Source organism: Bufo gargarizans, chromosome 5 (genome assembly GCF_014858855.1).
Source record: "Bufo gargarizans isolate SCDJY-AF-19 chromosome 5, ASM1485885v1, whole genome shotgun sequence".
Lineage (NCBI taxonomy): Eukaryota > Metazoa > Chordata > Amphibia > Anura > Bufonidae > Bufo > Bufo gargarizans.
In genome coordinates, this window is record NC_058084.1 from 483,342,538 (window position 1) to 483,354,655 (window position 12,118).

The 12,118-nt window shown below is 46.7% G+C and overlaps 1 protein-coding gene across 1 annotated transcript in view; it reads left to right on the plus strand.

Annotated features, from left to right (window-relative positions):
• OBSCN (obscurin, cytoskeletal calmodulin and titin-interacting RhoGEF) overlaps positions 1-12,118 on the plus strand; it is a 452,890-nt gene that overhangs the window by 26,484 nt on the left and 414,288 nt on the right. Inside the window, 4 exon segments of the mRNA XM_044292830.1 lie at positions 3,279-3,548; positions 3,838-4,098; positions 4,933-5,238; positions 5,601-5,867. Of these exon segments, the coding sequence (XP_044148765.1) occupies positions 3,279-3,548; positions 3,838-4,098; positions 4,933-5,238; positions 5,601-5,867 (1,104 nt within the window).

A 12,118-nucleotide genomic window follows, 5' to 3' on the forward strand; every position in this document is an offset into this window, starting at 1 on the left:
GGTTGGAGAGACAGTCTACTGTGTAGTATATAATACAAGCCTGTGAAGGTTGGAGAGACAGTCTACTGTGTAGTATATAATACAAGCCTGTGAAGATTGGAGAGACAGTCTACTGTGTAGTATATAATACAAGCCTGTGAAGATTGGAGAGACAGTCTTCTGTGTAGTATTTAATACAAGCCTGTGAAGGTTGGAGAGACAGTCTACTGTGTAGTATATAATAGAAGCCTGTGAAGGTTGGAGAGACAGTCTACTGTGTAGTATATAATACAAGCCTGTGAAGGTTGGAGAGACAGTCTACTGTGAAGTATATTATACAAGCCTGTGAAGGTTGGTGAGACAGTCTACTGTGTAGTATATAATACAAGCCTGTGAAGGTTGGAGAGACAGTCTACTGTGAAGTATATTATACAAGCCTGTGAAGGTTGGAGAGACAGTCTACTGTGTATTATATAATACAAGATTGTGAAGGTTTGTGAGACAGTCTACTGTGTAGTATATAATACAAGATTGTGAAGGTTTGTGAGACAGTCTACTGTGTAGTATATAATAGAAGCCTTTGAAGGTTGGAGAGACAGTCTACTGTGTAGTATATAATACAAGCCTGTGAAGGTTGGAGAGACAGTCTACTGTGTAGTATATAATACAAGCCTGTGAAGGTTGGAGAGACAGTCTACTGTGTAGTATATAATACAAGCCTGTGAAGGTTGGTGAGACAGTCTACTGTGTAGTATATAATAGAAGCCTGTAAAGTTCTGAGAGACAGTCTACTGTGTAGTATATAATACAAGCCTGTGAAGGTTTGTGAGACAGTCTACCGTGTAGTATATAATAGAAGCCTGTGAAGGTTGGAGAAACAGTCTAATGTGTAGTATATAATACAAGCCTGTGAAGGTTGGAGAGACAGTCTACTGTGTAGTATATAATAGAAGCCTGTGAAGGTTGGAGAGACAGTCTACTGTGTAGTATATAATAGAAGCCTGTGAAGGTTGGAGAGACAGTCTACTGTGTAGTATATAATACAAGCCTGTGAAGGTTGGAGAGACAGTCTACTGTGTAGTATATAATACAAGCCTGTGAAGGTTGGAGAGACAGTCTACTGTGTAGTATATAATACAAGCCTGTGAAGATTGGAGAGACAGTCTACTGTGTAGTATATAATACAAGCCTGTGAAGGTTGGTGAGACAGTCTACTGTGTAGTATATAATACAAGCCTGTGAAGGTTGGTGAGACAGTCTACTGTGTAGTATATAATAGAAGCCTGTAAAGTTCTGAGAGACAGTCTACTGTGTAGTATATAATACAAGCCTGTGAAGGTTGGAGAGACAGTCTACTGTGTAGTATATAATACAAGCCTGTGAAGGTTGGTGAGACAGTCTACTGTGTAGTATATAATACAAGCCTGTGAAGGTCTGAGAGACAGTCTACTGTGTGTTATATAATAGAAGCCTGTGAAGGTTGGAGAGACAGTCTTCTGTGTAGTATATAATACAAGCCTGTGAAGGTTGGTGAGACAGTCTACTGTGTAGTATATAATACAATCCACAGTACAGCCCTGATTAATCTTCTCCATACCCTGCCGGTGGCATTACTGCCAGGTACTCCCATACCACTCAGCTAACTTGGTGAGACATCTGAGGAGGCATATCATAAAGGGGAGGGATGGAGTACAAGAACGGAGGCAGAGAAAGAGACTACGATGCCTCACTAAATTCTGCATGTACTTCTGTAACCACAATTACTCAGTATATGGGGGCAAAAAATTAACTAAAAATACTAAGGTGCAAGTGCAAATGATAAAACACCACCTCAGTAAATGGTTACAGACTACACCGCAACATACGGATGTGTAATGTTTCCAGTAGATGTATGGGAACATACAGCAGCCAAGAGAAAATGACGGTGCAAGTGCATAGAGAGTCACCACATCAATGGTCCAATATCACAATGGAAACTGTGGTGACAACGTAGAACTCCATATACATAAAGATATGGCTCAGGTGCACGGCAACATCCACCTATGGATAAGCCAAGTGGGTATAGCAAAGCACCAGAGCCAGTAAACACTTCCCCAAAAATCCACAAGAGCATTACATATCTACATACCCATAGTATGGGGATATACACCTCAGGAGAGCCACGTAACCCCGACGCGCGTTTCGGCGGATGCCTTCCTCTCTATTCTAGTATATAATACAATCCAGCTTGTCGTCCAGCAGAGAGAACGTCATGGTAGAGCTTCAGCACATGTACTCAATGGTCAGTCACCAAGTTAGCTGAGTGGTATGGGAGTACCTGGCAGTAATGCCACCTGCAGGGTATGGAGAAGATTAATCAGGGCTGTACATAGGAGAAGGCCCTTCGCAGTGATTATAAGGGCCCCTCCCTTACACGCACTCGGGGCCTGTTTGTCACATCCCCCTCTGGTTGGTGTACAGAGGGGCAGCGAGACCTTCTAGCTGGTTCTTTCCGCTTCTTCCAATGTTCAGTTGAGAAGAAGCCTTGTTGGGGCCAGTTTGGGCTCATCAGGTCTTACAGTAGAAGCCATTGAGCTTGATATCAGGGATGATGCTCCAACTACACAACCTGTAGTTTAATGAGGGCAGTTACCCTAAACCCTTGTAGCTGCAGTTCCCTTGTGTCACCAGCAGAGGGCAGAGCGTATTGGGCATAGAGCTGCCCATAAGTCTGATATAGCAGGGTCCCTCAGCACATCAACCACCAGCATAATCGCCAACAAGAGGGGCAGTTTTTGGTCCTATCACTGTTACATACAAGGCTAGGCCATATAGCTCTTGGGAGTGTGTGGTGGTCTTACACCAGTGTATTTGATGGATTCTTCTGGCTCTTCAGTCTCCGGTCGGGGGCCCCCTTGGGGGAAGGGAGGTGCCCTGCTCTCCAGTTCCTTTGTACCACGGCTGGTACTTTCCCGAGATTCAAGTTTCATGACATTCTGTAAGTGAGGTGACCGATGGTGCAGGCCCGGGACATGTGAAGACCTCAATCTGATGAGAACCTGGTCCCTGACATGAGGGCCAAAGACACATAAAAAACATTCTATTTGATGTCTTACTTTTCTCAATAAAGTTATAAAAACGGAAGCGTTTTGATATCAGTCGTCTCGCTGTAATGTATTCCGCCAGATAAGTATTTGCTGTGGTATTGTATCGCACCATGTGGCATCGTCTCCACCACGACCTGCGTTCCTCCCGCCCGGTCGCCACTTTCTGCTCCAATCTTGTTCTTCTTTGTCATTATTTCCTTTGTTGTCTTAAAGAGCCCAGAATTCCTTTCCGATCAAAACTGCAAGACCTGGAAGTGAGGGAGAAGGAGGCAGCCACCTTCCAGTGTGAGGTTCCACAAACCATCACCGAATCCACCTGGTACAAGGAGGAGACCAAACTCCAGCAGAGCTCTAAATATAACATGGAAGCAGAAGGAACGATTCGGAGACTGACCATTCAGAACATCACCACTGATGATGACGCGGTCTACATCTGTGAGATGAAGGAAGGCAGCCGCACCATCGCTGAGCTGTCTGTCCAAGGTATAGTGTCCATCTGAGAATAATTCTGCATCTCATGTCCCGTAAATCCTTCACTTATCTCCAAATGACTTTCATTTATGTCTTGCCCTTTAGTATAACTATAGTGTATGCTATAACTGCAGAATTTAGATAGCTGCTCTGGATGTGACTGGAGTATAAGGTGTCACAGCAGGATTGTGAGTTCAGCTCTGCAGGTCCCTGGAGTGGTACATGTCAGGATCGGTGAAGCAGAGGATTTACACCATTATAATGATTGCGGCCATGACTGACTTGCTTACTTCTCTTGTAGGTAACATAATAAAGAAGCTTCCTCGCAGGACGGCAGTACCGGTCAGTGACACGGCCATCTTCTGTGTAGAGCTGGACAATGATTGTGAGAAGGTCCGGTGGACAAGCAATGGTCAGAGTGTGGTCCCTGAAGGGCGGATCTCCATTACCTCCTCTGGTAAACAGCACACCATGATCATCCGCGAGTGCAAGAACAGCGACTCTGGCGAGATTGCCTTCATAGCCGATGAGTGTAAGACGTCCACCCAATTCACCGTCACCAGTGAGTATCCAACACCTGAGTGACAGCTGAGTGACTGTTAGTGATCATTGAGTGACAGGTGAGTGATCAGCTATGGATTGAATGCTTGGGTAGCGCTGAGTGACTGCTGCTGAACCACTGACAGACAACTGAGAGACCGCTAGGCTCTAGATCAGATCTCTGTGGTGTCATGGACCCACTGTGTCAACCAAATGGTTTGACTTTGGGTTAAACCTAAGGGCTTTATCCTGGTGACCCTCCAGTATTCACCCTTTAAACCCTATACCAGGATCTGAACTTCGCTGCAGGGGAGCCACCGGCCAGCGGTGGTTGACAGCTGAACCATGGGAGTCAGAGACAAGGTGCTGGGCACTGAGAGGTCAGTCAAAATCATAGTTAGGCACAGGCAGCGAAAGGTCAATATGGCAATCGATCACAGATCCAGTCTTACAGAATCAGAGTCAGAAATCAGGCAGAGGGTGGTACACAGGCAGAACAGAACCCCTTCAGAGGAACTAGCAAGCTCAATAAATCCATTGCTTAGACACCTTCCCACCAGGGAAGGTGCCTTATGTATCCTAGGGTTGACAGCCATTAGCTGGCAAAGATGGTCCTTTAAGAGCCAGGGAGCGCATGCATGCACCCTGCAGACAGTCTGGAGAGGCAGACAGCAGCGGCGTAAGTGGAGCATGCCCGTGCCCACCCAGGAAAGTGGTCACAGAATGCCAATGTAAGACACTACACCCCCATAATGCACCACAGCATGCAGTGTGCAGACAGTGGACCAGCGGGGGCTTCGGGTGTCAGCAGAAAATGGTTAGAGTTGTAGACTAAATACTTTTTCTTCTTTTGCAGCCTTAAGAAAACCTCCCTCTAATGCCCCCATTAGCCCTGTGGTGACAGACAAGACTGAAACATCTGTCAGATTAGCCTGGTCCCCTCCCCCAATGGACAGGCCAGTGCCCATTGATGGGTACATTGTAGAACGGAAAAAGCTTGGAGCCATGACCTGGGTGAGGTGCCATGAATCCCCCAACGTGCCCACCCCAGAGTTCATCGTTAGGCATGTCCCAGATGAAGGAAGCTTCCAGTTCCGGGTCAGTGCCTTGAACAGCTATGGACAGAGCCCCCACCTGGAGTTCCCGGGGACATTATATCTCGGTAGGTGATTAGTAGCCACAGGTGACTGAGGTGGAGAGGCTAGAACCAGGTCAGGGCTGGACATGTCAACAAGGGTGGCCCTCAGCAGGTCCTAGATGTGAGGGGGGTTGGAGTGTCCAACAGATAGTAGATAGATATATAGATAGATAGATAGATATGAGATAGACATACAGATAGACATATAGATATATATGAGCGAGATAGATATGAGATAGATAGATATGAGATAGATAGATGGATGGATGGATAGATAGATAGATAGATAGACATATAGATAGATATGAGATAGATAAATATAAGATAGATAGATGGATAGATAGATAATATGAGCACTCAGTCTGCTGTTTTCTGGTGTCTTCTAGAACCGGTTCCTTCCATTAAGACTCCTCTGAAGCCGGTTGATGTTGCGGTTGGCGCAGAGGCCACTTTCTCCGTTGACCTAACCACGGTGTCTCCTGGCTCGTGGTGGATAAACGGGAAGGTTGTGGAGAGTAACGATCAGTATGTGGTGAAACGGGTGAAGAACACGCACATGCTTCTGATCAAGAGCGTCACCCAACAAGAGGACCAAGCCGATATTACATTCACCTGTAAAGGTATCGAGAGCAGCACCAAGCTGAGGGTGAGAGGTAAGTACCTCCCGTCACTGACCTGGAATCCGCAGTTGGTTTGGGTGTTAATGTTTGGTTTCTTGACTTCTGTTTGTCTCTGAATATCTCCATGTGTTATCACCTACAGTGGGGAAAATAAGGATTCGATAAACTGGTGATTTTGAAGTTTTCGCACCTACAAAGAATGGAGAGGTCTGTCATTTTTATCGCAGGTTCACTTCACCTGTGAGAGACAGAATCTAAAAGAAATCCAGACAATCACATTGTATGGTCTGTAAATAATTAATCAGCATTTTATTGTATGAAATAAGTATTTGATCCAATAGAAAAATAGAATCACAGAAATATAGTGGCAAATATGGGGGAACTGCTCAGACCCCAAACACTGTAGCGTGTTTCTCATTGGGGGAGCAGTCCCACTGCATGTGGACCGCAGCAAACGACCATCCCCAGCAAAATAATGCGTACAATGGAGGACGCCGGCGCGGTCCACATGCACCACAAAGGCATCCTACACAAAACGGAGCATTGTGCGGATGAAAATATAATTATATAAATCACAGAAAAAAATGCACCAAACGGATATGCAACTGACTATACTCGCTGGTCATACAAGCAGAGACACTGCAGCAGGGATTTGGCCCACTCCTCCACACTGATCTCCTCGATCTGTCAGGTTTCGGGGCTGTCGCTGAGCAACACGAAGTTTCAGCTCCGTCCCAAGATGTTCTATTGGATTTAGGTCTGGAGACTGGCTAGGCCACTCCAGAACCTTGATATGCTTCTTACGGAGCCGTTCCTCGGTTATCCTGGCTGTGTGCTTCGGGTCGCTGTCATGTGGGAAGACCCAGCCATGACCCATCTTCAATGCTCTGACTGAGGGAAGGAGGTTGTTGCTCAAAATCTTGCGATACAGGGTCCCATCCATCCTCCCTTCAATATGGTGCAGTCGTCCTGCCCCCCTCGCAGAAAAGCCCCCAAAGTATGATGTTTCGACCTCCGTGCTTCACGGTTGGGACTGTGTTCTTGGGGTTGTACTCATCCTTCTTCTTCCTCCAGACATGGCAAGTGGAGTTGATACCAAAAAGTTCTATTTTGGTCTCATCTGACCAATGACCTTCTCCCATGTCTCCTCTAGGTCATCCAGATGGTCATTGGGAAACTTCAAACAGGGGACCTTGTGTGCCCTGCAGGATATTAATCCTTGTGGTCCCAGCTCTCTTCTGGTCATTGAGCAGGTCCTCCCGTGTAGTTCTGGGCTGATTCCTGACCTTTCTCAGAATCATCCTTACCTCACGAGGCGTGATCTTGCATGGAGCCCCAGAACGAGGAAGATTGACGGTCATCTTATGTTTCTTCCATTTTCTAATAATTGCACCACCGGTTGTTGCCTTCTCACCAAACTGCTTGCCTGTTGTCGTGTCGCCCATCCCAGCCTTGTGCAGGTCTACAATTGTGTCCCTGGTGTCCTTAGACAGCTCTTTGGTCTTGGCCATGGTGGACAGGTTGGAGTGTGATAGGTTGAGTGTCTGGACAGGTGTCTTTTATACGGGTTAGGCTACTTTTACACTAGTGTTAATATTTTCCGCTATTGAGATCCATCATAGAGTTCGATACTGGAAAAAAACGCTTCCATTTTGTCCCCATTTATTGTCAATGAGGACAAAACGTAACTGAACAGAACGGAGCGCTCCAGAGTGCATTCCGTTATCATACCAGAGAGCAGCGTGCTGCGGTTTGCTTTCCGTCCAGGGATGTGGAGTAAGACGCCATGACCCACAATGCAAGTCAATGGGGACGAATCCGTTTTCTCTGACACAATTTGACACAATAGAAAACGGATCCGTCCCCCGTTGACTTTCAGTGGAGTACATGACGGATCCGTCGCCCGATGACTTTCAGTGGAGTACATGACGGATCCGTCCCCATTGACTTTCAGTGGAGTACATGACGGATCCGTCCCCCATTGACTTTCAGTGGAGTACATGACGGATCCGTCCCCCACTGACTTTCAGTGGAGTACACGACGGATCCGACCCCCATTGACTTTCAGTGGAGTACATGACGGATCCGTCCCCCATTGACTTTCAGTGGAGTACATGACGGATCCGTCCCCCGTTGACTTTCAGTGGAGTACATGACGGATCCGTCGCCCGATGACTTTCAGTGGAGTACATGACGGATCCGTCCCCATTGACTTTCAGTGGAGTACATGACGGATCCGTCCCCCGTTGACTTTCAGTGGAGTACATGACGGATCCGTCCCCCGTTGACTTTCAGTGGAGTACATGACGGATCCGTCCCCTATTGACTTTCAGTGGAGTACATGACGGATCCGTCCCCATTGACTTTCAGTGGAGTACATGACGGATCCGTCCCCCATTGACTTTCAGTGGAGTACATGACGGATCCGTCCCCCATTGACTTTCAGTGGAGTACATGACGGATCCGTCCCCCATTGACTTTCAGTGGAGTACATGACGGATCCGTCCCCCATTGACTTTCAGTGGAGTACATGACGGATCCGTCCCCCATTGACTTTCAGTGGAGTACATGACGGATCCGTCCCCCATTGACTTTCAGTGGAGTACATGACGGATCCGTCCCCCATTGACTTTCAGTGGAGTACATGACGGATCCGTCCCCCATTGACTTTCAGTGGAGTACATGACGGATCCGTCCCCCATTGACTTTCAGTGGAGCACATGACGGATCCGTCCCCCATTGACTTTCAGTGGAGTACATGACGGATCCGTCCCCCATTGACTTTCAGTGGAGTACATGACGGATCCGTCCCCCATTGACTTTCAGTGGAGTACATGACGGATCCGTCCCCCATTGACTTTCAGTGGAGTACATGACGGATCCGTCCCCCATTGACTTTCAGTGGAGTACATGACGGATCCGTCCCCCATTGACTTTCAGTGGAGTACATGACGGATCCGTCCCCCATTGACTTTCAGTGGAGTACATGACGGATCCGTCCCCCATTGACTTTCAGTGGAGTACATGACGGATCCGTCCCCCATTGACTTTCAGTGGAGTACATGACGGATCCGTCCCCCATTGACTTTCAGTGGAGTACACGACGGATCCGTCCCCCATTGACTTTCAGTGGAGTACATGACGGATCCGTCCCCCATTGACTTTCAGTGGAGTACATGACGGATCCGTCCCCCATTGACTTTCAGTGGAGTACATGACGGATCCGTCCCCCATTGACTTTCAGTGGAGTACATGACGGATCCGTCCCCCATTGACTTTCAGTGGAGTACATGACGGATCCGTCCCCCATTGACTTTCAGTGGAGTACATGACGGATCCGTCCCCCATTGACTTTCAGTGGAGTACATGACGGATCCGTCCCCCATTGACTTTCAGTGGAGTACATGACGGATACTTCCCCCATTGACTTTCAGTGGAGTACATGACGGATCCGTCCCCCATTGACTTTCAGTGGAGTAGATGACGGATCCGTCCCCCATTGACTTTCAGTGGAGTACATGACGGATCCGTCCCCCATTGACTTTCAGTGGAGTACATGACGGATCCGTCCCCCATTGACTTTCAGTGGAGTAGATGACGGATCCGTCCCCCATTGACTTTCAGTGGAGTACATGACGGATCCGTCCCCCATTGACTTTCAGTGGAGTACATGACGGATCCGTCCCCCATTGACTTTCAGTGGAGTACATGACGGATCCGTCCCCCATTGACTTTCAGTGGAGTACATGACGGATCCGTCCCCCATTGACTTTCAGTGGAGTACATGACGGATCCGTCCCCCATTGACTTTCAGTGGAGTACATGACGGATCCGTCCCCCATTGACTTTCAGTGGAGTTCATGACGGATCCGTCCTCCATTGACTTTCAGTGGAGTACATGACGGATCCGTCCCCCATTGACTTTCAGTGGAGTACATGACGGATCCGTCTTGGCTGTTACAGATAATATAACCGGATCCGTTCATAACGGATGCAGACGGTTGTATTACCAGTAACGGAAGCGTTGTTGCTGAACCCTGCCGGATCCAGTAAACGCCGGTGTGAACGTAGCCTAACAGGTCTGTGAGAGCCAGAATTCCTGCTGGTTGGTAGGTGATCAAATACTTATCTCATGCAATAAAATGCAAACTAATTATTTAAAAATCATTTTCAGTTTTTTTTTTTTTATTCTGTCTCTCACAGGTGAAGTGACCCCGCGATAAAAATTACTGACCTCTCCATTCTTTTTAGGTGGGAAAACTTGCAGTGTATAAAATACTTATCCCCCCCCGTATCGTCACATATTACCATGTATCGGCAAAAAACCATATACCTGTATGTATCACCTTATATCACCCTATACATAGTAACATAGTAACATAGTACATAAGGCCGAAAAAAGCCCTCTGTCCATCCAGTTCGGCCTGTTATCCTGCAAGATGATCCAGAGGAAGGCAAAAAACCCCTGTGAGGTAGAAGCCAATTTTCCTCACTTTAGGGGAATAAAAATTCCTTCCCGACTCCAATCAGGAATCAGAATAACTCCCTGGATCAATGACCCCTCTCTAGTAGCTATAACCTGTAATATTATTACACTCCAGAAACACATCCAGGCCCCTCCGGTACTCCTATAGTGAACTCACCATCACCACCTCCTCAGGCAGAGAGCTCCATAGTCTCACTGCTCTTACAGTATAGAGTCCATAGTCTCACTGCTCTTACACTAAAGAGTCCATAGTCTCACTGCTCTTACAGTAAAGAGTCCATAGTCTCACTGCTCTTACACTAAAGAGTCCATAGTCTCACTGCTCTTACAGTAAAGAGTCCATAGTCTCACTGCTCTTACAGTACAGAGTCCATAGTCTCACTGCTCTTACAGTACAGAGTCCATAGTCTCACTGCTCTTACAGTATAGAGTCCATAGTCTCACTGCTCTTACAGTATAGAGTCCATAGTCTCACTGCTCTTACAGTATAGAGTCCATAGTCTCACTGCTCTTACAGTATAGAGTCCATAGTTTCACTGCTCTTACAGTAGAGTCCATAGTCTCACTGCTCTTACAGTATAGAGTCCATAGTCTCACTGCTCTTACAGTATAGAGTCCATAGTCTCACTGCTCTTACAGTAAAGAGTCCATAGTCTCACTGCTCTTACAGTATAGAGTCCATAGTCTCACCGCTCTTACAGTAAAGAGTCCATAGTCTCACTGCTCTTACAGTATAGAGTCCATAGTCTCACTGCTCTTACACTAAAGAGTCCATAGTCTCACTGCTCTTACAGTACAGAGTCCATAGTCTCACTGCTCTTACAGTATAGAGTCCATAGTCTCACTGCTCTTACAGTATAGAGTCCATAGTCTCACTGCTCTTACAGTATAGAGTCCATAGTCTCACTGCTCTTACAGTATAGAGTCCATAGTCTCACTGCTCTTACAGTAGAGTCCATAGTCTCACTGCTCTTACAGTATAGAGTCCATAGTCTCACTGCTCTTACAGTAAAGAGTCCATAGTCTCACTGCTCTTACAGTATAGAGTCCATAGTCTCACCGCTCTTACAGTAAAGAGTCCATAGTCTCACTGCTCTTACAGTATAGAGTCCATAGTCTCACCGCTCTTACAGTAAAGAGTCCATAGTCTCACTGCTCTTACAGTATAGAGTCCATAGTCTCACTGCTCTTACAGTAAAGAGTCCATAGTCTCACTGCTCTTACAGTATAGAGTCCATAGTCTCACTGCTCTTACAGTACAGAGTCCATAGTCTCACTGCTCTTACAGTAAAGAGTCCATAGTCTCACTGCTCTTACAGTATAGAGTCCATAGTCTCACCGCTCTTACCGTAAAGAGTCCATAGTCTCACTGCTCTTACAGTAAAGAGCCCATAGTCTCACTGCTCTTACAGTACAGAGTCCATAGTCTCACTGCTCTTACCGTAAAGAGTCCATAGTCTCACTGCTCTTACAGTATAGAGTCCATAGTCTCACTGCTCTTACAGTAAAGAGTCCATAGTCTCACTGCTCTTACAGTATAGAGTCCATACTCTCACTGCTCTTACAGTATAGAGTCCATAGTCTCACTGCTCTTACAGTACAGAGTCCATAGTCTCACTGCTCTTACAGTATAGAGTCCATAGTCTCACTGCTCTTACAGTAAAGAGTCCATAGTCTCACTGCTCTTACCGTAAAGAGTCCATAGTCTCACTGCTCTTACAGTATAGAGTCCATAGTCTCACTGCTCTTACAGTACAGAGTCCATAGTCTCACTGCTCTTACAGTAAAGAGCCCATAG